Consider the following 27,148-nt stretch of genomic DNA (forward strand, 5'->3'; position numbering starts at 1 on the left):
GCGAATTCAAGAGAGGTCTGTTTACTTTTCGGAGGGGGGTGTGTGACAATCCAGTTTCACTAATGACCTTGAGTCAAAAGGGATTTGGCAATATTTGTGGGCAGTAGTGTGCCTTAGGCTGTAAAGGTGACCCAAATAAGGATTTTTCTTAAAGGGACACAAAGGCTCCGGGAATTGGGAAGTCCCCCACCTGGAGACAGGTCTCCCTCCCTACCAGGTACCAAGGTTACCAAGGCAGGGCCGGTCATGGTTTAGGAGGGGAAGCCTTCCTCCAAGGGGAAGGCTTTCTTTTTTATTTTCCATGTCCTCCTGGAATTCCTCCCATGAAAGCATTTAAAGAGCTTGGGCCCATCCCTCTAACCCAGCTGCCCCCGAAGGCTCTTGGCTAGTCAGCTGGCCCAGCTTCCAAAGCCTTTGACCTTGACAGGGTTTTAGCAGGCAGGAGGAGGGGAAGGAGGAGTGCACTGTTTGTTTGGAAGTATTTGCAGTGGCTGTTCCAGCCTTCAGTCCAGGAAGTGGCTGGACTAGAGGTCTGGGCCGTGGCTGTCGGCCCACGGAGGCAGGGGCCACATACCAGGGCCTGACCCCTGCCTGGGTCGGGGAGGGGTAGAGCTCGGACTCAGGGGCGCATTTCAGGGAGGTGGTGTGAGAACTGGCCCTCTGCCTTGCTATTCTTGACTTTCTAGCGTGTGGGTCTAGCTAGAGCCCTGTTCCTGACGCAGCCAGCCAGGAACTAACCTCTCATGCAGATTTGTGAATCCTGCGCCTCATCACACCCATTCAGCAAATCCCATATTCTTCCCATTCCGGACCCGGGGCGGGCCCAGGCCCAGCCATTCCCAGGACAGCCACCTCCTGGAGACCTCAGCAAGCCTGCCGAGTACCTGTCAGGTGTTGGCTCAGCTCTGGGTCCAGGGGAGGGGGAGGGTAGAAGGATGGGCCCAAGCTCTATGTGGACTCCAGAGTCTGCCTCCACCTTCTCTGTCTCTCCATGTCTCTGTGTCCCTTCCTCTTCTGCTAGGGCCACAGTCATTGGATTTAGGGCACATGACCAAGTTCACGATGACCTCGTCTTGACATCCTTAGCCAAGTACATCCCCAGAGACCCTCGTGGACAAAAAAAGGGGCCCCCATGCGCAACCTGGCAAGCTCAGGGGAGGCCAGCGCGGTGAGCCCTACAAACTCAGACAGAAAGGAACCCGAAAGGAAGGGCTGAACGTAAAATTCCTAGCTAAAAGCAGGTCGTGGTGGGTCGCATCCTGGACTCGAAGCTCCCTGGCCTCTGTGAAGTGAGCCTGTCCCTTGTCTTGTTGCGTCTAGGGGAACGGACCTTTGAAGTGGCAGTTGGCTCCTTTTCCTGGCCCCTCAGGGCATCCCCGCCACACAGCAGAGACCGCAGAGCCCTCGAGGTTATCTGGTTATCTCCTTGCTGGCGCTCCATCCCTGTGTGCAGGAAATGTCGGCCTGCGTACCGGCCAGTGTAGAAGAGGCGTGCGTTACTCTGTTTTGCTTTTTATTCAACCCCAAAGATTTCCCCACTTTGCTTTGTCCAGCTCCTTAGTCTATCGCCAGTGGATTTCACGTAACCCTCCTTACTCTTCTCCTTTGTATTTTACTCTACTTATTTATTTACTCTTAGAGGGAGAGAGAAAGAGAAGGAGAGAAACAGCAGTGAGTGAGAGATACATCAATCGGTTGCCTCTCATGTGCCCCCAACTGGGGACCTGGCCCGCAACCCAGGCATGTGCCCTGACTGGGAATAGAACCTGCAACCTTTTGGTTCTCAGGCCAGTGCTCAGTCCACTGAGTCACACGAGCCAGGGCATATTCTCCTTTGATTCTGAGGTAGAATAAGCTACAAAACTGCCATTCTACATGAGCCATTTTCTCCATCCATTGAGACTTTGCTTCCTAGCAATTGTTCTCAGTTTGGCTCAGATAAACTCAAAAATTTCTCTACATGCTTGGAAGTCTCTTACATCAACACCCTATTTCCAAATAAGGTCACTTTCTGAGGTCACGTGACTTTGCCGGGCCCACTACACAGGGGAAGCCCAGTGGAACTGCTCATCTACTCAGGGAAGGCTTCCTGAGAGAGGCGGCATTTGAGTGAGCCTGAAAGAAGGTCAAGAGCTTCAACCAGAAGGAATGTGAGAAGGGAGGGCGACCCAGGTGCAAGAAACCACACCATCAAAGGCTGCGTACCTGGCTGAAGTTTGGGGGAGGGAGGTGGAAGGCAAAGAAAGACAATACTGCAGAACTTGAGAGAAGCAGGGAGTGTGTATCTCAGACTCCACGTTAGGTCAGTCCTGATGAGAACAGGAAAAGGAGGAAAGGAGAGGGGTTGAGCAGGCATCTTGTGGGACCCAGAGTCATCAGGGCCAAGTCCCTGCATGAAACATTGATAGGTAATGAAGATCAAGGAGGCTAGGGTGGCTTGGGGGACATCCTCTCCCTGAACGCAGCCTTTGCCAGGAATTTCTGGGAGAAGCACCTGGCTCCTACTTGGGAGCAGGGGCGTCGGCTACCTGTCCTACCTGTGGCATCTCGGGAAAGCCTTGCTGCCTGTAGCAGCCAGTCCCAGGGTCACAGACAATGGGCCTTACAGTGTGGCCAGTCTCTGGGACTAGGCAAGCACCTCCTTCTTACTGCCCCGCCTCCTTCCCCTGGGAACACAATCAGCCACATGCAGGGCCACGCCCCCAGGGGCCTGGCTCCCCGGGGCTGGGAGGACAGACTGGGCTCTAGGCCGGGCTCTGCTGAGACCCTGGAAAAGTCCCTACCAGCTCCAGGCTGCAGCCAAGAAGCACACCTGTGTGGTGATCAGAGGGGACACAGTGATCGCTGAGGTCCCAGCCTGCTCTAAAGTGTAGCGGTCCCAGAAAGAAACCTATTGCCAAGCTCCCTGAGGTGTGAGGAGACTTTGGCAAAAAAAAGAAAAAATGTTTATCCTCATTGCGGGTGAGCTTAGCCTTGTTTCACTAGTCATCAGATTCCACTTAATGAAAAATAAGCAGCTGTTAGAAGATGCACCCTCAGTGGGTAGGACCACCCCCGCCCATTTCTAAACAACCCCTGCAGCCACCAAGTAGCCATCTGCCAGTCGTTGCTTCTCCTGTAGATGTTAATATTTTCAGCCCGCAGTTTTCAAGGGAGCGAGGGGTCCGAGTTTTCCAACTAGCACGTCAACCAGAACTTCCTGTGTGTTACCCTGAAATCCCCAAATTGAGTATTTGGGCTTCAGAGAATGCTCGCTAGGTCCTGACCACGGACCCGGGGTCGCCGAGTCTGGCTTTGGTCTGCCTGGCCCATCGGGTGGTTCTCATTCAGGCTCCAGGCACTTCCGAAGGCCCAGCTTTTCGGAGCCCGGGGCACCGCTGGGCCCCACGCAGAGCCCTGTGGGTCTGCTTAGTGCGAAGGCTCCTTTCCCCCTTCTCGTTGCCCAAGGTGAGCCCTAGAAAATCACCTGGGCCAGGTTAACGCGCGCGTAGCTCTCAGCCTCCTCTCTGTCCTGGAAAGAGGTCTGCTTGTTGCAATCACTGCCCCTCGTCTTCGGAGGCCTGGCCCCAGCCTCCTGCCATCCAGACCCAGCAGGGTTCTAGCCGTGGGCGCAGGGTAGGCGCAGGGTGGGTGCAGGGAGGGCTCGGACCCAAGTGCCCGCCTTCATCTTTGAGCAAATGCAAGACCACGCCTAGAACATTGTACGATGTTCTCCTTGGTGGCTTTAGAAGAGACGATCTAAAAAGTATGCCAAGTATATAAGGTATTTGAAAGGGAATGCTGAAAACACTCCGATGAGCCACACGGGTCAGCAAGGAGGTGAAGCCCAGTGGACAGCGGAGACTCGAGTCTCTTCATACGCGGCTTCTGGGACATGGGCGCGTCTGCTGCGGGCCGGTGGGCACCCTCAACACGGGGCATGGAAATGAGCACATGCCGGGAATCTCAGAAGGGGTCCAAGTACCACCACAGGGCAGGCAACCGATGGCTGACAGGGCTCCTTCAGTCATTCAACAAACCTGCCACACCCCTTCCCGGTGCCACGCACCATTGTAGCCACTGGGGACAGGGCGGGGGGCGTGGCAGACAAACGTCCCCACCGGAGCTGACCGGTTAGTGAGGGGCAGACAGATGATAAACCAGAGACGTGAGATAGTAGGTCAGGTAGGAGCAAGAACAAGGAGAAAGCAAGGGAGGCAAGGCCCACGATGAGACCCCGGGCGGAAAGGGGGCGCAAAATTGCAGGCAGAGGGAAGAGGAGGGGCTCTGAGAGAGAACATGCCCTGCCCCCACCCCTGCTGTGCCCCCCACCCACCACACTCTCCCTTCACTCACTGTGTTCTGGCCACACTGGCCTCCTCCAAAGGTCTCCAAAAGATCTCCAAAGATCCTTGGGCTCCATAATCTACATGTACTGTGTGCAGCTGTGGTGCTGTGTGTAACTGTGGTGCTGTGTGCGGCTGTGGTGCTGTGTGCGGCTGTGGCACCACACACGACTGTGCTTCTGTACCTGCACGCACAGTGCTTTTTCAAAGTCATTGTTTTGCCCAAACCCAGAAGCACGTGTGATCAGCGCCCACTCCTAAGAAGCTGGTGAAGCGAGGTGCCCAGGATGCTGGGCCCGAGTTAGATTTTGAACCCAGGGTTCCCAGTTTAAAAACTAGGGCCCCTCCTGCTGGAAAAGGAACTCAGCCTGGGCCGCTACCCTGGTCAGGGTTATGGAGAGGTCAAGACACACGCTGTGAAATAATGGGGCCTGGTGCACCGAAGGTTCTGGAGAGAGGCTGATAAGCAGTACAGGAGTCAACAGGATGAGGCAGGATGTAGTTAAAAGTACTTTGACAAAAACATTTTTTTAAGTCACGGAGCAGCATTATTTGCATACAATGACCGGGCCCCCGGCCAGAGGATTAAGGTAGTGGCTGTCAGGGGGCCGCGCTCCAACAGCTAACTGGTAGGCGGGAAGGCAGCGCCAGGCCCTCACATGTGCAAGGGGGGAGCGCTAACTCCTTCCAGATAAACCTGACGGCACCACGCTGGGTCTTTTGATCGGGGAGCCCGATGAAACGGAGAAGGGAGAGGTCACTGTGGTAGAACCCTTTGAGGATCCGAGGGAAGCACAGATACCGCAGCAAGACTCTCGTTTGCATACTGTTGCGGATCCCCCACTCCCACCCCCGTGCCTGTCTCAGACACCAGGTGAAACAGGCCTGGACTAGATCTGACCCAAACCTGTCTGACTCCTTCCAGCTTGGGTTTAGGTCCAGGACTGGGGCTGAAGTCAGTGGCAGGGGACCTTGGGCTGTCCTGCGACACAGAAGCCAGGACCAAGCCCCGGGTGGACAGGACAGAGTTGGAGCCTGGGGGTGCTGAATGCCAGCACGGGCCGCCCAGCCCAAGCCTTTCCGACTGCACTGGCCATGCCCTGCTCTGGGGAATGTGACCTTGAATCCCCTGGCAGTGGCCTTTCAGGGGCTGGAAAAGCATTCGCATCGATGAGCCACATGGTCACTTTGTCCACACTGAAAACAGACCCCTAGGGGTGTCTGTGGGGGAGCTGTCTCCCTTCTGCGTGTCCTGCTTCTGCACCCTGTGGGCCATCCAAGCCCCTGCAGCCCCTGAGGCAGACCCCAGCACCAGCTGAGGTTCTAGAACCACATTGCAAACCGTTCCAGAGCCCCTGAGGGACTTCAGGAAGGCGGGACCGTGTGGAGATGTAGCAGAGTGGGTTCCAGGGGCACCCCCTCCATTTAACTAGATTGACTTCCATTCTATCTGTTCCGTAGCTCAGAATTTCAAGTGAGGTTTGGGTGTGTGTTTGTGAAGAATGCCACAGATTTAAAGAGAAGAAAGAATAGGCCTGGAAATAACTGTGCTGGCTGGTGTGGCTCCGTGGATTGAGTGTTGGCCTGTGAACCAGAGGGTTGCCGGTTCGATTCCCAGTCAGGGCACATGCCTGGGTTGTGGGCCAGGTCCTCATTGTGTGGTTGCATGAGAGGCAGCCACACAATGATGTTTCTCTCCCTCTCTCTCCCTTCCCCTCTCTCTAAAAATAAATAAATAAAACATTTCTTTTAAAAAAAGAACCATGCTGGGAAGTCACTGGATCAGCTGAGGGTCTTCAAGTTGGGTCCTCGACCTTAGGCTCTTTCTTTACTCCAAGGCAAGGAAGCTTGTGCATGGAAGTGACCTCCTCTTAGTTTGCGCCTCTGGCCCTCAGGGGAGGGGCCCCACTCCCACCCCAAGCATATGGAGCCCCAGGCCCTCCTCCGCCCTCAGCCGGGGGCCCCTCTGTCATCACTAGGGAGCCCTCATTTCTCACCCAGGACTGAGACAGCCTCCCCACAGGGACCCAGCCCAAATTCAGCTCCCAGCCGCAGGAAAATGTGGCATGGCCTCCTCAGCCCCAAAGCCAAGGGCTGGCCCACAGGACGTGTCAGAGCCACCGGGGTCTCTTGAGTGGCAGAGGCCAGGGTGCTCATGTCATTTGTGGCGCAGGCCAGGGTTGCTGGGAACCAGTTCTTGTCCCACAAATCCCTGGGGGCCTCCCAGTGACCTGCTGTGTGATCCTGGACAAGTAACTTCATCTCTCTGGGCTTCATTTCCCCCATCTGAAAAATGGGGGCGTGGAGATTCGGTGAAATAACATGTAACACTCCTAGTTCAGCATGAGGACATTTGCACAAAATGGTGGTTCCGCCCGGTGGGGGTTGGGGGTACAGTGGACTCCCCCGGCCCTGGTTCCGTACCTTGTGTCTGTCGGCCCAGGTCCTCTGCTGAGGGGAGGACCTGGTGAGGGGCGAAAGGCAAACAGCTGCTGGCCGGACACGCCCTGGGTCTGGGATTCCCCCGGGAGGAAAGGGGGAGTTCTGCCTGGACCACAGGGGCCCTCGGGAATTTCAGCTCTTGACCCTTTCTAGAAATCAGTGGGAGGGAGTCACCTCCCCGCAGGGAGGGCTCAGAGCCTGGTGAGGGACTGCTGACAACAGTCCCTTTCTTCACGGGCAGTGGCTGGTCTAGTGAAGGCCCTCTGCTGCGCCCGGCACCCACCCCCCAACAGCCACCCAACTCCCCCGGCACGGGCATTAGTCACTTTCATCTCTGCGGCCAAGTAGCTCAACTGGTCAGGATTGGGCTTTGGTGAGGTCAAAGTCGTGGGTTACCACGGCAACTCACCACACTTTGTGGCTGCTCATTGCCATGTGTCTTCATCAGAAGACTGTACGATCCTCGGGGACAGGGGACATATCCTCTTAACTCGCGGAGTGTCCTGACCACAGTATCTGGCACGTAGTAAGCCCTTAATAAATGTTTGTTGCCTGAGCAAATGCATGACCAATCGTCACAGCTAGTAGAGGCCGTGTTTAGTGAGCGCCTACTATAGACCAGGGACCCTTCTAAGCACGTTACAGTCCTTTCTTCCCCACAGTGAGCTGGTATCTTTTCACTGGTCGAGATTCTGAAGGTCACTAACTTAAGATCACACAGCTAGTTGAGTGACCAACTAGGACCTGAACCCAGGGTATCTGCTCTTGAACCAGTGAGTTCTGTCGCCTCTCGGTCATTCTGTGAGACAGAACAGCGGTCATTCTGTGGGACGGAACAGCCATGTCAACAGCCCCTAGCAGTCTGTGCTGTCTGTGCCTTTAGCAGCCAGGGAGTCTAAATGGATCAAACGACATTAACTCCAGCTGTCCTGACGGTGGGTCTGGAGGGTCCCCTTGGATTGGTGTGTCAGCTCACGTGACTGGAGGCCCCCCCACCGTAGGTCCAGATCTGGGCAGGGCTCCAGGGGGTCACAAGGTGTCGTCGGGGCTCAGCCTCTCCCTCCGCAGGCCCTCGCTGCCAGGCGGCCAATCACATCTGTCCCTTGCTGCCTCGCACCCCCCAGCTCCCATTCAAGTGGACAGACTGGTGTCCCCCACCCAGCAGTCCCAGAAGGGTGAAGGAGTTGGGTCTCCCTGGCTGTGACCGGGTCGAGCCCGAAGGAGTCACTTGTCGTGGTTCCGTGATTGATCAGCCAGCTGTGGCTCACAGGCCCGTCTCTGAGCCAGGGGTGCTCCAGCCCCAGCCAAGCCACGGCGCTTGCAAGTGGGAGGGGGCTTCTGTGGGGGAATTGGGGCGCCGTTACCAGGCGCAGGGCGATCGGGAGCAGGCGTCCAGACCTCCTCCTTTCAGAAGGACAACTCCAGTTTTCAGTCGTCCTGAGAGGGAACTTCCAGGAGCCTTGGGCCTCCGTCAGCCAGTCCTCTGGGTCTAGTCCTGCCCAGCCCATCAGGCCACGCACTGGCTCTCGAAGGTCAGGAGATTAGCTCTTCATGTGCAGCCGGAACCGCCGGGCCCTCGGGCGGGATGCGCAGCTGCTCAGAGGCCTGGCATGCTGTCAGCAGGCCTCCTTTGTCATTTTTCCTAGATTTAAGGCCACTGCGATAGGACAGGAAAAAGAAAGCCCCTCTGCTAGGTCTCCTCCTTTCCCGCTGCAGGCAGGTGAGCTGATAGCGGGTCCTTCCAAGGTGGGGTCCTTGAGAGCTCCCAGGACCCAGGGGACACAGTCGAGGCAGGCCCCGGAGCGGGTCATGGGGAGCTGGGGCCCGTGTGACCTCAGAGGTCAGCCTGACCTTCCTGCAGACTGGCAGTCCTGCCAGACACACTCAGCTCCCGAGTCCCATGTCCCCCCGTCTCACTGGGTGAAGAGGGGGAATGTCACCTCTCCAGGCCACCTCCCCGTGAACCACAGGAGAGGGGGCAGGGCCCCCCAGGCCCACCAGGGGCGCAGGGCAGTGCGGGCTGGGCACGCCGTGTGCCCTCCCAGCGCTCGTGCCTCCTCGGCTGGCAGCTTCCTTGCCTTGGTTTGGGGGCCACCTCTCGGGTCTTCGTGCTGACAGGTGTGTGTGTGTGTTGAGTGTTCGTGTTTTTCTTCCCCAAGGAGTCAGTGTAGAAAATGACTCAGATTTCGAGCTCAGGGGTCAGCACACCAAAGTGCATAGGCTGGCTTTTCCACGCGACTGCTGAGTGGCCCAGGGCGAGTTACTAGGCTTCTCTGAGCCTGTTCCTTCATCTATAAAATGAGGACTCGAAGAGACAACGTACGGAGGAGCGTCCCGAGCACAGAGTGTGCGCGCAGTGCACGTTGGCCTCGCCGGTGAAGCTGTGGGTTGTGGGCGACCGTCCACTCCCGCCCCCTCGTGCGCTGTGCACAGCAGTCTCTTCTTCATGACAGGAAGGGTCCGTTTTTCATGATGCTGACGGGTTAGCATGGAGACTGGCTCTGCCTTCGAGAGCCCAGGCTTTGGAGCAGACCCGAATCTCACTCCCAGCTCCTGTGGCTGGCAGCCTTGGACCCATCCCCCAGGCTCCCCCACATAAGCTTCCTGCGGCCGCTCCAACACATGACCACCAACGCAGGGGCTGAAACCAGCACACATTTATTCTCTCACTGCTCCGGGAGTCAGAAATGCGACGCAGGTCTTGGGAGCTAAAACCCAGGTGTCAGGGCTGCCTTCCTTCCGGAGGCTCTAGGGGAAAACCTGTTTCCTGGCCTTGGCTGGGGTCTAGTGCTGCCCGCGGTCCTTGGCTTGAGGCCCCAGTTCCATCTCAAGGCCAGCCAGCCAGCCTGCACGGCTCTGACCCAGCCTCCGTGGCCGCGTCTCCCTCTAACTCCCTTCTTCCGTCTCCTTCCACTGCTAAGGCCCCTTGTGATTGCACGGGCCCATCCGGATAACGCAGGGTAATTTTCCATTTTAAAGTCAATTGATTAGCCCATTCGATTCCACCTGCAACCTTAATTCCCCTTTCCCATGTAAAGTCACCTATTCCCAGGTTCTGGGGATGTGTGGGCTCGGGGACATCCTCGGGGGAGGCCATATTCTGCCAGCCACACCCTCAGAGCCTGGTTTTGAAATGACAGTGCTAGTCCCGACCTGCCAAGGCCAAGGGGAAGATTCCAGACTTCTGACCGTGCAGGCCAGGGGCCCAGAAAATGCCGCTTGGATCTGCCCTGAGCACCAGCTGAATACAAAGCTCTGTTCCAAGTGCCACCCAGAGTCATCAGGGATGGAAGATGTCATCGTCCCTGCTGCAGAGCAGTTGGCAATGGGACAAGGGTGGTAGAACGTCATCGGGGAGGGCTCGCCCTTGGAGAGCAACACAGAAACGGGAGACGTTAACTGACCCCGAACTGGGTGGGCAGCTGTTCCACAGGAGAGAAAACTCTGGGTCAGCTGGAAGGTGTCCTCTTGGGACGAGAGGGAGGGAGGGAAGGACCTGCCGGGGGCTTTCCTCGGTCACAGGGACCAGGAGGGCATTGCAGGGGAAAATTAGGGTTCCAGGTCCCAGCCCCAGTCTAGCTGGGAAGACGGACCAGTGATGGTCAGTGACACTTCAGTGTGATGGGCACTTTGAGCCAAACTGTGAGTCCAGGGCGTGGCTTCCAACCAGCCTCTGAATCGTTAATAAAATTCTTCCTACACAGTAAGTAACTTATAGGGATAATCTGATTTGCTCCTCAGAGCCACCCTATGAGGTAGGAACTATTACTGAACCCACTTTAAACATGAGGAAACTAAGGCTCAGAGAGGTTAACATTTGCCTAACGTCACACAGCACACACATGGTCATGCAGTATGAATCCAGGCAGTCCAGTTTCTGGGGAAGAAAGGCTGGTGGTGGTGAGGACTGGGGTCTCAGGTGAGGCATCAAGGACCAGGTGTTTGGAAAGCGGGGGATGGGACAGTTTGGCCCCTTCGAGGAATCCCAAAGAGACTGGGCTGGCCAGAACTGGAGTGTGAGTGGGCAGTAGGGGAGATGGGCCAGGTTGGGCCTCTCGGAGCTTGGTGGCCATGGGCTGGCGTTTGGATTGGATTGGGAAAGCACTAGGGAGCCCAAGCAGGCTTCCCACAGGGTGCAGGACCAGACAGGCCGAAAGGAAGTGGAGGGCAGCCTGATCTCTGAAGGTGGGAGATCTCTGTGGACCAACCCCTGCATTCTGCAGGGCTGGTGCGGAGGGGAAACCCTGCCCGCCTGGCTTCCTGGGCTGAGGCCCTTCCGGGTTTGTTCCCAACATCCTGGCCTTTGCAGGATGTGCTGACCGGGCCATTTCCCGTTGCAGTGTCCCCTCACATCCCCCGAACCTCACCCCACCCCCAGTCCTCTGGACCCAGATCCCCAGACCGGTAGTGAGGTGCCAGCCACCAGCCCGGCGGCAGGGTCAACTCAGTGGTGTTTGACCTTCATCCAGCAGAGATTTAACTGATTCCGAGTTAATAGCCATAGGGTAGTTACCCCGGCACACAGCTCAGCTTGCAAGTAATTTGAAGCTCATCCTCAGGAGGCCAGTCCATAAATTATGCTTAATGAGCTGGAGGTCCCCCTGGGACACAGCGGCTCAGGGACCTCGGGAGTTCAGGTTCAGGGAGGAGGGGGACACTGCAAGACACCCCCAAAACAGTCTGCCTTTCCTTTCCCCAAACAACAGCTGTGTTCTCACCTCTGCCAGTAGCTCCCAGAAGTGTCGCCCGCCCGGGTTGGGGTCTCGGCTCAGCCGCTTTCTGGCTGTGCCCTTCACATTTCCAGGACCTCAGTGCCTCCTCTCCAAAAAGGACCTGTCGCTCAGGTCCACAGCCCCTTCAGGACTTGCCTAAATGTGTGGACCACATAAAGACGAGAAGGATCTTAGAGTCGTTTGGATTGTGGAACCCATCTCAAGGGGTTGTGGGCTAACTGTCACATTGGAGAAGCCTCTAAATAAATGCTAAGGTGGAGGCAACTGTTCGGTGATTCCTCTTGGCCCCGACCCTAATGTGCTTCTGTGTCGACTGCCTTTGCTTGTGGGCACGCAGGCGCCTCTCAGGCAGCCTTCTGTGTGGGATGCGTGTGCAGAGCTGCATCGCACAGTGGCCGGGCTGCCCAGGGAAGGGGCAGGAGGCCCAATCGGCGGTCCCTTCCCCAGGGTGCTGCTGTTGAGCGGCCTCTGTGTCACCTCCTAGGCCAGCTTCCTGGCTTTGCGACCTGTGTGCAGTCTCACAGGACCCCGCCCCCCCCTCCCCCCCCTGCAGCCCAGACGGGCCCTGCTGGTTCATGCCCTGCTGTTCTGTCATCTCGAAATTCTCAGTCATTTTGGAACTAGGGGCCTGAGTCTTCATTTTGCATGGGGCCTTGCCCATGATGTGGCTGGTCCTTGGCATAGCCCTGCCACATGGGTGATCAACATTTTCCCTCCCAAGGTGCCCTCAAGGGGCACTATCACCTGTTCCACAGGGGAGGCAAAATGATTTCATTCATTCCTTCACATACCAAGCCAGCTGCTGGGGTTGGCGGCCTTGGTTCTAGGGGGAGGGTGTGTGTGTGTGTGTGTGTGTCTGTCTGTCTTGGGGAAGATCGACAATAAGCACATGACTCTGAGTATTTCAGTGAAAGAATGCTCCAAAGACAATAAAACAGGGTGACAGGAGGGACAGGCATTTAAATAGCCATTTTAGCAAAAGGGAAGCCGGTATTGGCTCTGGTGTTAAGCTGTACCTGCTACATTTCAGGGGTGCTTTTCAAAGACTTGGGGTCATTTCTAGGTTTCTCCAACCCCCAAAGGACCTGAGTTGGTGGGGTCTGAGCACAGCAGCCAATGTGTAGGATCCTTGGGCCCAGGAGACTATTTACCCACATGCCTCCACAGCCAGGGCTTTCCACACCGAACCTGGAAGGCCCAGTCTGGGGTGGGGGCAGGTGGGTGAGTGGAGGGCCTGCCTTCTTTTCTCTACGCATCTCCACGTGCTAGGGGCCAGGCCCTGCACCGGAGGCCTCTAAGGCTTCTAACTAACCCCTGCAGCCTGGTGAGGGTTCCTTGGACTTGTGACCTTCCCCACTTTCAATTCTCCCCACTTCCCCAGAGGGAGGTGGCGAAGCCCAGAGATGCCAAGTGACTCATTCAAAAGTCACACAGCAAATCAACTCCAGAGCAGAGCGCTGGCCTGCCTGGCCCCAGCCAGGCTGCTTTCCATTCCCAAGGGCAGTTCAGACTCCAGGGCTGCCAAGGGCATGCGGTCCAGGACCGCCCTGGGAGATCCCTGGAATAGAGGGTGGCCCCCCGCTTGGTGGAGGGAGGAGTGGTTGGCAGGGACACTCTGGCATCTGCTTGTACCTAGAGGAAGGGCCTCCAGCATCTGCTTCACTGAAGGGAAATGAACTTCCCAGAAAGCCGAGTGCAAAGGCAGGCCAGGTTTTCTACCCAATCTGGCGGGCAGAAAGCCCAAAGCTGACCCCGATGCCCAGCCCCGGGTTTGGAGGGCGCCCCCTCCCCCCCAGGGAGGCACAGGACGAGTCCCTGCTGCGGAGGCTGATCCTCGCTGCATGGAAGCTGCCAGCCCCCAGGGATGCTCAGGAGGGAGGCTGTGCTCCAGCTGGGCCAGTGCCCACCAGGGGGGCGGCGGGACGGTTCACGCTGCGGCCAGCAGACTGGCTCCGTGTTGCAATGTCTGGTGGTGTTTGCAGCATCCTGTCCGCGTGTGCAGCTGGGGTAACCTCAGGCCGGCGCGGAGGAGCGTGTGTGGCTCGCAGGCCGCGGCCCGGAGGCTGCTGGCACCTTGCATCTCATTTACAGCTCTGGGTTCAGCTGCAGGTCAGCAGCGCCTGACATCACCGCGTTTGTTTACCGCTCTGCAGGAGGGAGGAAGCGAGGGCGGTCCCTGCAGTCCGAGGGGGACCTCCCCCCCATCCGCTCCCTGCCCCCAGTCCTCCCGCCCTCCACGCCCCAACCCTCCTCCCCATCCTCAATCCAACCCCGCCCTTCCCCCTTCCCAGACCGCATCCCCAGCCCTAGCTCCAACCTCCCCGTCAGCTTCCCAACCCTAACCAGGCGCCCCTCCAAAACCCCTTCCCCTCTCTTATCCCACCCCTCCCCCCACCGCACCCCTACCAGACACCCTGCCCCACCTCCGCACCATCTACCTACTCTGTCCATCCTTTTCCAATTCGCCAAGTGGGGTCCCGGCCCAATCCCCACCCAGGACTCCAGCCCAGCCCCGCCCCATCCCCTCCTGACCCCGGGCGCCCCCACCTTCCTCCCGCCCCTGGGCCCACTTTCAGAAAGACTTCCTGGAGCCGCCTGCCAGACCCGTTGAGGTTTCGCCCAGCAGCTCCTCCTGCCACCCCCTCACCCAGTCCTCCGCGAAGCAGGCTGGTGTCCCTGCGCAGCGCAGGCCTGGGCTCCTGACCGTCAGGGCCTGGGTTGGGATGGCCGGCCCCTTTGTTATTGGAAACTGGTGTGTTTACCAGCGGCGCTAGGTGGGTAGCTGGCCCGCTGGGCGGGCATCCAGACACCTTGGCCTGGGGAGGCTGCCCCGGCCACCTGGAACTGTTTCCTCACACGCGGCCACCCCGCCCCCTCCCTCTGCGTAATCCCGGGGTTCTGGAAGATGGAGGGATCTGGGGGTGGAAGGCGGGGTCTTTCTCTTTCTCCACACCTGGAACTCAGTCCACAGCAACCCCCTTCTTTCCTGTTCTCAGGCCACACCCCGTGGGGTCGCCTTTCTGTGGCAGCCCAACCCTGCAGCCAGGCAGGGCCTCTTCCATTACCTCCACCCCAGGGCCCTGCCCCCCCCCCACCACATCTGCCACCTGCCACAGAGCAGCTCCTAAGGGCCCCTGCACTGCCCTGGTTCCCACCCCCCTCCGCACCGCCAATTCCACAGTCAGCACTTGTTGTCCCAAATCAGGGTTAGAGGCCATCACTGCTCTGTTCATGACTCTCCCCAGGGTTTCCCACCACTGGGAGAAGTCCCAGCCCCCGCATGGTGACAGCCCTCCTGCTTGTCTCCCATTGGGCTCAGCCACTTGGCTTCCTTGCTGTTGCCCAACACACAAAACCTGCTCCCACCCCAGGGCCTTTGCACTGGCCGTTTCCTCCTCCTGGAATGGCCCCGAATGGGGGCATCGCTGCCTCCTTCCTTCCCTCAAGTCTCTGCCCAGATGTGACCTTCCTTGACCCTGCCCCCATTTACATGCCCCTCGAACCCCTTACCAACTGCCTGTTTTTTCCCTGCACTTGGGGCCACCTTTACATGTCATACGGTCCATTGCCCGTGTGTTTATTGTCACCCAATTTCCGCATACACACGTGAAAGCAAAGTCTGGGAGAATGGGAGCCGTGAGTGAGTGAGTGAGGGAGGGAGGCAGGGCAGGGAGCAGTGAAGGAGCTCAGCTTTGGAGTCCAGGTTCAAGGGCTGCTGGGAAACTTCTGGCAGTACAGCTGGCCTGAGTGTCCTAGCCCAGCTGAGCCTCATCCCTGGGCTGGACTTCTGACCCCATTGCTCAGGGTGGTAATACTGAAGTGCGCCGTGCTGGAGGGGGGTCTGTACCTGCTGCCTCTCCTCCCTGGTGGGGCACCACCGGGCCCCCTGGGTTCTCCAAAGGGTGGCTCAGATGGAGGAACTGGGGCAGACAGAGGTCATGGGGCTTCCGCCAGTAACTCTGACCCAAGCTTCTCCAGCCCAGTATTCTGCCCCATGTGGTCTGTAGGAAGGCCAGTCCGGTAGGCTGGGAGCGTTTGTGAAAAGAACCGTCAGCCCCCGGGTTTCAGGCCAGAAGTGAGAAGCCACTCTGGTTTTCCTGGATCAGCCTTTGAGACCGTTTCCTTGGAGGCTCTTCCCAGGGGGCCCAGAACCAAAAAGGGACACAAGAGTCGCACACAGGGATGGGGTGAGGCCTTAACCCAGCCGTCCCACTTGGTTCTGAGCACCTGCTCTCGGCTGGTGGCAGCGCTGTTAGGTTTTGAGGAGGTGCCCTCTCTCCTCAGGGACATGTCCGTCTCCCTGGGGACAGGCAGGTGTGTACCTCGGCCCCTGGAAGAGACCCAAAGAGACAGGGACATGCACACAGAGGGTGACAGCCGCTCTACCCACAATGGCCAAAACTTGCAACCCGGCCTTGTTCCGCAGGAGGTGGGTAAATAAACGGCTGTCTGTCCCTGTGATGGGAGGTCACTCAGCGCTGAAAAGAAGGGAGCTGTCAAACCGTGAGGAGACACGGAGGAAACGTAGGTGCGAGTGACTCCGTGAGAGAGCCCAGGCTGAAAAGGCTACTTGCTGTGTGATTGCAGTTCCACAACATTTTGGAAAGGGCCAAACTGCAGAGACGTAGGAAGATCAGCAGTTGCCAGGGGCTGCGAGAGGCCGGGGTGAAGGGGCGGAGCCCAGAGGATTGCCAGGGCAGTGGCACTGCTCTGTGTGACCCTGTGCCGCGGGCACACGTCATTATGCAGCGTCCAAACCTGGGGGTGCCCAAGGCCGAGAGGGACCGGTGTGAAGCATGGACTCTGGGAGACAAGGACGTGACAGTGCAGGTCCATCGGGTGTACCCGACATTCCACCGGGTGCTGATGCGGATCTCGGGGGAGGCTGTGCGTGTGGGGGGGCATCTCTGTACCTCCCACCCCATCTTGCTGTGAACTTAAAACCACGGAAAAAAGAAAGTCTATTAATAAAAAGTTGTTTTTGAGAAGCAGGGCTAGGGCTGGGGAGCGTGAGTCTGCGGGGGTGGGAAGGCCTCTCGGGTAAAGGCACTTGAGCGGAACCCAAAGGCCGTGGGAAGAGGGCTGCCTCGGGAGGAGGGTGGGGAAGAGCTGGTGCAAAGGCCCTGAGGGAAGTGGGAGCCTGGAGCCAAGCGGCCCAGGGGCGGGGCGGAGTGGGACAGGCTGGGGGGAAGCCAGTCAGCTGCCTGATTTTCCAGTAGGAAGAGGGAAGCCGGTTGTTGACTCCGGATGGGACCAAAGAGTGGTCTGGGGGAGAAGAGAGCTGGGTGTCCTCTGTCCTGCTCATCCTGACCCCACAGCCTGTGGAGCTCCCTGGGCGCCTTACAATGGGGTGAGGGCCATCCCTGTCACCCACTCAGCAAACACCAGGCCAACGAGGCCGTGCGCTGCCCCAGAGCAGGGCCGTGCCATTCCCTCTGACCCTGGGAGGGGGACGCCTTGCCACCCAGTCCTCCTCATTGGCCCGTGCTCAGTGACACCTGTGCAGTGAATGGATGTGTCCTCCTCCGGGGCCAGCTGGCCCCTGCAGGTGAAGTACAGTGGCCAAGGGCACAGGCTGGGTGTCAGACCAAGCAGGCTGGAGGCCGGCTCCCCCAGGCACTAACTGAGTGACCCTGGGTGCATCACAGAGCTCCTCCATGCCTCGGTTCCTTGTGTGCAAATGGGCGTGACAGCCCCCTCCCGGGGCTGCCAGAGGACTGGGTGAGGTGGGTGTGGGTGCCAGCTGGGTGCCAGCTGGGTGCAGGCAGGGGGCGAGTGCTGGAGGTTATTTCTTCAGCTCTCAAGGGGCCAGTTCCAGGCTGGATGTTGCCCAGGAGGGTCTCTTGGTCCCACCCAGGCTGTGGTCCTGGCACTGTGGAGGGAGAACCCCCCCGGCTGATACACAGGGGCGGAGCCAGTGGGAGTCTGCCACTCATGGCTGCGTGGGCACGCCCTGCCTGCTGCGTGGGCAGCTCGGCTGTGCAGGGGCAGGAAGGCGAGGAGGCACGGCAGCCTATGGGAGAAGTCTGGCAGTTTGTCACCTGTGACTCCCTGGGGTAGCACGGGTCAGCGCCCCGGAGGCCACACTGGGGGCAGAGTGCACGCAGGGGCAGGGAGGGTTTGGCTCCCGGAGGAGAGGCGGAAGTGTCTGGGGGTGGTGCCCCAGCACTGTTGCTGACCCTGAAGGGCTGTGTTTGGAAGAGGGGCTGGTAGGCTTGTGGGTGTGCGTGCCGGGGGGCAGCCGGCACTCCCAGTGGGTGGGAGCTAGAGGCGTTCTAGTCAAAACGAGCTTCTGGGGGAGAACAAAACAAAACAAAAAATGAGCTTCTGCCCTGGAGAGCGACGGAATCTTTGTAGAATGATTGTCTTAGAGGTCTAATAAAGCTACTACTGCACTGGATGGCCTGGGACCAGTGTACCACGCCCCCAGCCCTTGGTACCCCCTGAGGGTCCTCACTGGAACCCCCAGGGCCCTGCTAGAAAACCTCTCCTATGGCAAAGTGCTCTCAGTGGCTGGCCTGCCGCGTGCACGCTGCTGGACGGATTCCACCTTCCTGGGCCGGGGGTGTATCTGGAGGAGGGTGTGCCGAGTCAGGTGGAAGGACACAAACAGAGAGGTCTCTGGGACTGTGTGGTTCTGCCCCAGTCAAGGCCGTGTCTAGAAGCAGAGACGTCCCGGTGGGGTCACCCAGGCACCCAGCAGCCCAGCGACTCCAGTTTTGGGAGGGGGTGGGAGGGACCTTCTGGGAGAAAGCCTTATTCCTGGGGTTATAATAACAGCAATAATAATAGCTAATATTTATCACGTCCTTTTTCATCCTCTCAACCATCCTTCAAAGTGGATTCTTTAATACCTTTAATTTATAGAGTGGCTAAGGAGGTTTTCCAAGTGTGGGTAACTCGTAAGGGACAGATCAGAGAGCTGAGCCCAGGCAGCCCAGCCCTGGGCCCGTGTTCTGGGCCACTCCACTTGAGACGGGGCTCTCTCATGGGGGACGGACAGGAATGGGGAAGGGGGAGAGCCCAAAACTCAACTTGGACGGCGTGTGTCTGTGAAGAGCGTGTGTCCGTGTCTGAAACAGCACCTGCCCGCACACGCACGTCTACTTGCCTTCATCTCCCTGGCGTCTGCTCGAACTCCCGACATGGACACTCCTTGCTTGTTTGCTCTCATCTGGACACAGGGGTAGACTTTCAGAAACATCGCCAGCTGGTGGCACAGGGCAGACGAGAGCTGTGTTCCCTCCAAATTGTGACCGTCCGCCCCCCCCCCCCCCTGCCTGGACTCTGGTGGGTATTTTCTTTTCTTCTGAGAAGCCCGCGCAGCACTGCTGTGGTCCATAGCATGGGGCCCAGGGGACAAGAGCTGGCCTGCCAGAGCCCTGCCCAGGGGCTCGGGTCTTTCCAGAGCTGCCGATTATAAACAGATGCTCCTGCGGGGACCAGGCGGCTCATGTCGCTGGTGGGACTGTGCTCTGCAGCCGAGCTCCAGCTGTGCACGTCAAGTCCAGGCCTTCGTGTGGGCCCCTCTGGGCGAGGAAGGCGAGGCTGGGTGGGGAAGAGCCTGCTCTCTGGCCAGCAGATGTTCCCAGAGGCCTCCGGGGGCCAGTTCCCAGAGGCCTCCGGGGGCCAGTGCCACGTTACAGTGTTAGCTGGCTTCTACTCTGTGCCTGGCCCGTGCTGGGTGCTGAGGTCACCAGGTGAGTAGCACTCCCTAAAGGACCTTGTGAGCTGATGAGGGATACAGGGGGGCTCACCCACAGGCCTAGCACCCCCACACCTGTGCACAGCAGAGGTCCGAATGAGAGTTAGGGTTGGCGGTGGGGAACGTGAATCCTGACCCACACGGCTCTGCTCATTCTGAGCGATGTGACCTTGGGCACGTCATTCTGCCTGTCTGAGCCTCCCCCGTGAAATGGAGAGAGTAACCATCCCCATGTGGGGTTGTGAGGATGAGAGAAGAACACGTGGATGTCCTCGGCACCGCACCTGGCCCATGGCAAGCGCTCAGCCGATGTTAGCCACGGTAGAGTGTTAGAGTGTAGCGAGGATGGAAGGAGCAGCCGAGACGCCTAAGAACTGAAGGGACTTTCAAGCAGGGTTCTGCAGGATGAATAGGAGTCCACAGGTATACTTGGCATTTAACACAGAGACAGACAGCTCGTGCCGAGCAGGAGGTAGGGTCGTGGGGAACCCATGGTGGGCGAGATTTCGTCCCTGCCTTCCGAGAGACAGGATGTAGACCCAGCAGGGTGTGGACGGCACCCACAGGGCCAAGTGCACTGTGGGAGAGCGCGCGCAAACCGGGAGCTCTGGGGCCCCGCGTGCTCCCCCGTCATTCGCTCAGCAAGGGGGAGAGAGATGCCGGTGGGCAGTGGTGGGAGCCCCAAACAGGCACTGCCAGGGGGTGGGGACAGCAGACGTTGGGCCTGGGTGCTGAGGCCCCTGTGCGCGAAGGTTCTATCTCCCTGGGCCTGATCTGCCGGGAAAGCTTGGCTCTGCCTTCCCATCTTCAGATCATCGGTGACCGCACTTGTCCTTTCGAGTCCTTGCTCCTGGTACAGAGAAGCTTGAGGAAGCAAACGACAGTCAGCCAGGCTCCCAGCCCGAGACCCCCCTGTCCCTGTGCGGCCCCCCTCGACCTGTCGAGTCTGTAGGGGGCGATTGTCCTGTGTGGGCAGTGCCGCTCCTTCTGTCGTGGGTCTCTGAGCGTACTTCTGTGTCATGAACACTCACCATTCTCGTGGCTGCAGAGGAGGGCAGGCTGCGAGGCTGGGCCGTGCTCTTCTCGGCTCTTCCTCCCCGTGGGAAATCACGAGGAGGGCACTTACCGAGCACTTCGTGGGTGCCAGCCTCAGCATGCGCAATCCCCACGAGACCGCGTGAAAGGAGGGAATGATGGTGACAAATCTGGGTTCAGATCTCAGCTGTCACTGAGCTGCTGTGTGACCTCAGACTGGCTGCTTGGCCTCTCTGAGCTGCAGTTTCCTTATACAAGGATGTAATATAGCAACCCCACAAATCCCCGGACGTAAATGAAGTTCCCCGTTTAGTCTTTGTCCCACTCATGGACACTTGTATCCAACGGTTTTCTCCTTCCTTTGGGCCTTCCTCCCCTGTAACGTGGGCCCCTGGAGGCAGGACCGTGTCTGCTCTGTTGTTGTCTTTGGGCTCCCTAGCACCAGGCACAGCGCCCAGGCTGCAGCGGGCCCTCTGCGCTGTTCTGGTGAGCAGATGGACCGTCATCCTGTGCCGGGCGCGGCATGAAGCTTAAGGAGGACTGGGTGGGGAAGACACATGACGCAGGCGCAGAACTCTTAAAGCTCAGACTACCCCACGGTGCCTCAGGGTTCAGGGGAGCTTCTGTGCAAGACAAAGACTCCGGGTTTGACTCTTGCCTCCACCACCCACGGAGGGTCACTTTGGGCTTTTATATCCTACAAAGAGTGGGCAATAACAGCCTTCAACTTGGGGGCTGTGCAGGGGTTCCAGCTGGTTGTCACCTCTGTCCCGATGGCTTGGGGAGTGGGAGAAGGGCTGGAGCCACACCTTTGCTGGGAGGCCCTGGCCCGGCAGGGTGGCTGTGGCCAGTGTGGGCCCACCCCCGCCAGAGGTCATGTGGGCCCACCACCCCCGGCGGTCACAGCGGTCACAGGTCAGGACCTACTTACCAGGAAGCCGCAGGCCTTTGTCCTTTCTCTTACCTCCTCCTCACCAGTCACGAGGCTCAGGAGCATGGAAGCTAACCGTCTGCCCCAGAGGGGAGGGCAGGCCAGGAGGCATTGAGCTACTCTGAGCCTTTATTTTACAAACCCAGCTTAAGAGTAAATCCCGGGGCCGCTGACCCTCCCCAGCTGCTCCCTGTCATGGGAGTTAATTAAGAGGAGGCTTCATTGGGTTCCCAGGGCTCATAAATCTGCCCCATCCTCGGCCCACCCGCCCTACGCTCCTCTCAGACCCCTGCCTGCCTCCTGCTGCCTGGGGCTCACTGCCCTCTGGCCCTGGGCAGGCCTCTTCTTCTGTCACCTGTCCAAGGGCCGCAGCAGGTGATTCTGGGCAGGGGCCACCTGGTGGGCCTGCTGAGCTCTACCGGCCAGTGTCCTGATGCCCACAGGGGCCTGGGTGGCGGACTTGAGGAAGAGGAGAGGCTGCAGCCATTCCCATTCCCTCCACTCAGCTCCCTCCACTCAGCTCCCTCACCACGCCCCACCATGGACCAGCCCTGGCCACGTCGCCACCATGCAGATGCACCTGGGTCCGAAGATGGGAAAGCGCACAGCCTTGCACTCAGGGACTCTGAACCTCCACCAAGGGCCTGGGAACGTGTCAGGCAGTGCTGCGCACACAGAGACACAATGAGGCCCATGCAGCCCCCTCCCCCACCCTGAGCCTCGTTTTTATCTGAGACTAAAACCCCTCACTCGCCCTGTTTCCAGGGCCTCCGCCTCTGACCTGGCTCCTGGCCTCCCGGCTCAGCCCATGGCGGTTTGAAGCTCTAGGGAACCCCGGGTCGTGCAGGCTGTTGGTCTCAGTAGACTCTGTTGAGGGTCCTAAGACCCTGAACAACTCCATCAGGGAAGATGCGATGGCCTCAGCCTTAGGGAGGCCATTTAGCTGCCTCCCACACCGCCCCACTGTGCCCCCGAACTTCCATTCATCCACCCAATGAAGAACACGGGCTGGCAGGGCACAGGGTGAGAAACGAACAAACTGGAGTCAAGGGCCTGTGGGTTTGGGGCCGGGAGTGGGGCTCTGAGCAGAGGCCTGAGGAGGCCAGTCCCCCGGCCACCAGGGGCGTCCCCCACAGTGCCTCTAAAGGAAATGACCAAACCTCAGGGTCCCACCTGGCGGCAGGCCCCACCCATGGAAGGCAAGGGGTGCAACTTCACTTCGCCTCCCTCACCCCAGCCCTGTGTCCATCTTGGGCTTGTCCTTCCAGCCACAGAGGCGAGGCTGTCCTCCCAGGTCCCCTGACTGCCCGTTTCCTGGACAGATGACACTGGGGCTTGAGACCCCTGCCCTCCTTGCTGTACCTGGGAACTTGGGGGTCCAGGAAGAGTTACTCTGGCCCCACAGCCCCTGGGCCCTCGGCGCCACCTTTGCAGGAACCCTGTGCACACCTGTTTGTGCCAAGAAGAACCCAACATGCCCAGAATGAAGGGCACCCATCTGGGCTGCTGCCCCAGCCCCTCTGAGGTGCCATTTGTGCTCCCAGGCCTCTGGACCCGTGCACCTTCCAACAAGCCCCCTATTTGAAGCTTCGCCCCTCTCAACTTGCCCGGAAACTCTCAGAGTCCCCAACCTCACCAGACCCAAGGGAACTGTGCAAGCTCCAGGGTCCTGCTTCCCTTCTGTGTTGGAGATGGGATGGGGTTGGGCAGGGACCAGAGCAGGAGAAAGAAGGCCAAAGATTACATTCACTCAGATATTCTCAGAGGATGGATGGATATGGATGGATGGGTGGATGGTGGGATAGAGTGGGGTGGATGATGGATAGATGGGAGAAAGGATGGATGGACAGACTGATGGGTGACCAGGAAGAATGGCAGGAAACGGGGGTGGAGAGGAGCAGGATGGCACTGAACCGCCTTCCTAGGACAGATGCTGTGTCTAATCTTCCTTGTGAAGCGCCCACCCGGCCTGGAGGAGCATGTCCCAGGTCTGTGTTCAGTTGACCAACCAGAGAGGGTCTCCTGGAGCCTGTCTGATGGCAGTTCGTTTGCCCTTGGTGGGCCTCTGGGTCAAGGAGAGGCCCTGGGGCGTCCTCCCCAAACCCATCCTGTGGGTCAAGACCGTCATTAAAATGAGCCGAGTGTCTGGACAGGTGGGTTTTCCAGCCGGGCTTTCCCAGAGTTGTCTTAGCGGCTGAGAAAACGCTTTTATTTTTGGAAACTACTTCAAACGTTTTTAAAACTCTAATAAAAAAATCAAATTCACTGGAGACCACAGCCCCTTTGGTGTGTCCCTACGAGCCCCACCTACCTGGGGCCCAGGGCTGCCCGAGGGAAACTTCCAAGATCTCAAGGTCGACAGCGGCTAAGCTGTCACTACCCACAACTGCTGATCGGTGCGACTGCGCTCTGCCTTCATCCCAGAGCAAACTGCAGAAACCAGCTGGAGTCCGGCCCGATGTCATTGGCCCTCTGTCTGTAACACGCACTCGAAGGTGCCCACCTTCCCAAGACAGCCTTTCCGTCTCTTTAGTTGCTTTGAAAGTAGGAGAATACGGACTTGAACCTGTGACTCATTCCTTGTGTCGGTTCCACGCGTCGGCGTTTCCGTGTTGGGCTTTGTTTTTAAGGAGGCGTTTCACTGATGATTTTAAAGAGCAACAGAAGGAACAAGAGCAGCCCCCTCAGCCCGACCCCTGAGGAGCCTCTCACCTCCCCTCTCTCCGCTTGTCGCCAGCCCCGGCCTTCCCTCCCGCTGCGCCCGTGATGTTGAATCTTGGTTGGGGTTCTTAGGCCCCCTGCCTTCAACCCTTTTACCAACAGGGGCCTCTCTGGACCCCATGCCACGTCAGGAGCTGTGTCCTTCTCGCGTAGGTCAAGGTTGAGAAACAGCTGGGCTTCTCTGCTGAGCCTCTTTGGCCGGCCGTTCATTAGTTTGTCCAACCCTTTTTAGAATCCTTTCTCGGTCCTGCCAGGGTCGCCTCCTGGAGTCATGAGTCCTGGGTTTATGAACTGGGGGGGCGAGGCAGTTCCCTCCTCAGCAAGAGCCTGGCTGCCTCTCTTCCCGGCCCTCCTTCTGCGTGTGACTTGAGTGTGAGTGAGTGCGACCACAGCTGGGTGGAAGGCTGGGCTTCCTCACTGCGCACCGCATGGCCTGAGCCTCCCAGTGCCGTCTCCTGGCTGGCGCTCCTAAACCTGGCTCTAGGCCTAATTGGTGAGAAAGCCAGGTTGTTCCTACCTGAGAACCTTCTGGAACATTCTACGGGAAGAGTGTGGCCATTGCCTCTAACCATGCCAGGATAACTGGAATTGGGCTGGGAGGATGCGTCCTGCTGGAAGGAATGCGCAAGACTTGCAAATAACCCGTCAACGGATCAGTCAGAAACTCTGGGTTCACTTCAGAGAAGGCTGGATCCCTTTAAAAAATCACATTGTCCATTTGCTTTGCGTGCACTCTTTGGGTGGAATTGCCTTGTTCAGGGCTGTTATTCCTTCCTTCCAGATCGTTCTGTGGGGCCGGACTGAGAAATGCCTGAAGGAGACAACGGAGGAGATTCGGCAGATGGGCACAGAGTGCCACTACTTCATCTGTGACGTGGGCAACCGGGAGGAGGTGTACCAGACGGCCAAGGCCGTCCGGGAGAAGGTGAGCAGCCGGGAGGGTCCCTCCTCAGCTCGGTGGGACACCGAGCCCAAGAGAGCCTTCTCAGGGGGCCTGGGACACGGCACTGCCGGTGGCACAGCAGCTGTTTCTAGAGTGTCTCCAGGGGCCCTTCTGTGAAGCTGGCCCACGCTGTGTGTGGCATGTGTGTGGGCATGTGTGTGTGTGTAATTCAGGGGGCAGGGACTGGGTGCGTGGGTTGATTACATGACAGAAGTAATCATCTCTTGTCCCCTTCGGAATTTAGACCTTGTGAGTGTCTCTCCTAGGCCCTGGGGTCAGTGGCGGGGGAGGGGTGGGCAGTGTTGCATTTCCTTCCGGGAAAACCCTGCCACTGACCCCAGCCATCCGTGTAGACCGAGTGTGTCAGTGGGCTCCGACAGAGCAGAAACTGCTTCAGTAAGCACATGGTGAATGTCAACAGCTTTTACGTGACAGTAGCCTCGTTTATTACAGATGTGCCGTGTGCCAGGGGTAGTATGTGCCATAAATTATTTCTGATCCTCAGCACAACTCTGGTATGTTCATTAGCTCCACCTTACAAACCACGGCCAATGCTCAGAGGGGTGATGTGGCCCCAGGTCACACGGCAGGGTCCCACTCCTGTAGGGTGCATGCAGGTCCCCGGGGCTGCCCTAATGGAGCCTGTGGCCCCTGTCTGCTGCAGGTGGGCGACATCACCATCCTGGTGAACAACGCCGCCGTGGTCCACGGGAAGAGCTTGATGGACAGCGACGACGACGCCCTCCTCAAGTCCCAGCACATCAACACTCTAGGCCAGTTCTGGGTGAGGACCCTTCCAGGCGGACCCAGCCCTGGGCTGGGGCCGCTGACATGTTCCATCCGTCCGGGGGCCTAGAGGGAGCAAGGAGAGGCTCACCAGGGCTTGGGCTCAGGCCAGGAGGGATGTCCAAGGACAAGGTGACCGGTCAAGAGGAGGGACCAGGTGGACTTCCTGCATCAGGCAGCCCTCAGCCCCCTCCTGACCCGTAAAGGCTCTTCACTGGGGTTGTGTGTGTGTGCAGGGCGGTCTGTTCTCCCTGAGGTGGGGGGCACGGGGCTCTAGGGGCCCTGCTGCTCCCCACTGACCTCCCTGCCCGCCCCCAGACCACCAAGGCCTTCCTGCCTCGCATGCTGGAGCTGCAGAACGGCCACATCGTGTGTCTCAACTCCGTGCTGGCCCTGTCCGCCATCCCCGGCGCCATCGACTACTGCACCTCCAAGGCCTCGGCCTTCGCCTTCATGGAGAGCCTGACCCTGGGGCTGCTGGACTGCCCGGGCGTCAGTGCCACCACCGTGCTGCCCTTCCACACCAGCACCGAGATGTTCCAGGGCATGAGGGTCAGGTCAGTGAGTCGGGTCCCACAGGCAGATTGGACGAGGCGGGAGGTTCGGTGTGCAGAGAGAGAGCACAGATACACGAACGAATAACCCAGGCCCGTTCTCTTCGGCGGTGAGGTCTGACGCCTGATTCTTCATCTGCAAGATGGCGGGATGCTACTACAGACGTCTAGGGTCCCGCGTCCAGGGCCGAGAGTGCTAATCCACGTGTGACTCTCAGAGGCTTTATGTTGCGCAAAAGAAGCCAGAGACAATAGGCTTCATTCTGTGTGATTCCATTTGTATGAAGTTCTAGGCAAAACTGGGCCATGGCATTTTGGGGGGTAATAACCAAGTCGCCCCTGGAGGAGTAGGGTAAGCCTGCAAGGGAGCACGAGGGAACTTTCCAGGCTTTTAGAAACATTCTTTCTTTTTGATGGGGGCACTGGTTCCATGGGGAAAAATTAACCCCACCGTACACTTAAGGTTCCTTCCCTTTGTTGCATGCCAATTACAGGCACTCGGCTGGTGCGTGCCGTGTGGGGGTCACTCGGTACGGCTTCGTGATGATGACCCCGTGTGGTTTTGGCGATCAAGAATCAGAACACCTGGTGTCGGTGACACCTCACCTGTGCACAGCCGGGAAATCCCGTGCCAGTGTTGTTACCTCTCTGAGCTTCACTTTGCTCACGTTCTTGGTGGGGTTATTGGGAGGATTAAAAACAACACAGGTACCATCTAGAGCAAAGCCCGGGGCGCGCTCGGTGCTCAGTAACCAGCCCCTGTTCTTGTTATCCTTACCAACGATGAACATCTTCATAAATGCTTCTGTTAGTGATCTTGCTGGCAGACTGTCTCTCCAGTTTGTCACAGAAGTAGACATCTCCACCTGACCTGCATGCAAATTATCATAGACTCTGAATTTAGAGGAGGCTGGATTAATGACTGTTAATGTTCCGAGTTGGCCCCCTCTGTCCAGGAGGTCTTGGGTTGGTT

The 27,148-nt window shown here is 58.4% G+C and overlaps 1 protein-coding gene across 1 annotated transcript in view; it reads left to right on the top strand.

Moving 5' to 3' along the window:
• DHRS3 (dehydrogenase/reductase 3) overlaps positions 1-27,148 on the top strand; it is a 35,830-nt gene that overhangs the window by 2,517 nt on the left and 6,165 nt on the right. The window contains exons 2-4 of the mRNA XM_037045196.1: positions 24,674-24,817; positions 25,500-25,619; positions 25,940-26,178. Coding sequence (XP_036901091.1) covers positions 24,674-24,817; positions 25,500-25,619; positions 25,940-26,178 — 503 coding nt within the window. The remainder of the gene's footprint in view (positions 1-24,673; positions 24,818-25,499; positions 25,620-25,939; positions 26,179-27,148) is intronic.

The sequence above is a fragment of the Sturnira hondurensis genome, unplaced genomic scaffold (genome assembly GCF_014824575.4).
Source record: "Sturnira hondurensis isolate 20B ecotype Veracruz unplaced genomic scaffold, ASM1482457v3 Scaffold0004257, whole genome shotgun sequence".
Taxonomy (NCBI): domain Eukaryota; kingdom Metazoa; phylum Chordata; class Mammalia; order Chiroptera; family Phyllostomidae; genus Sturnira; species Sturnira hondurensis.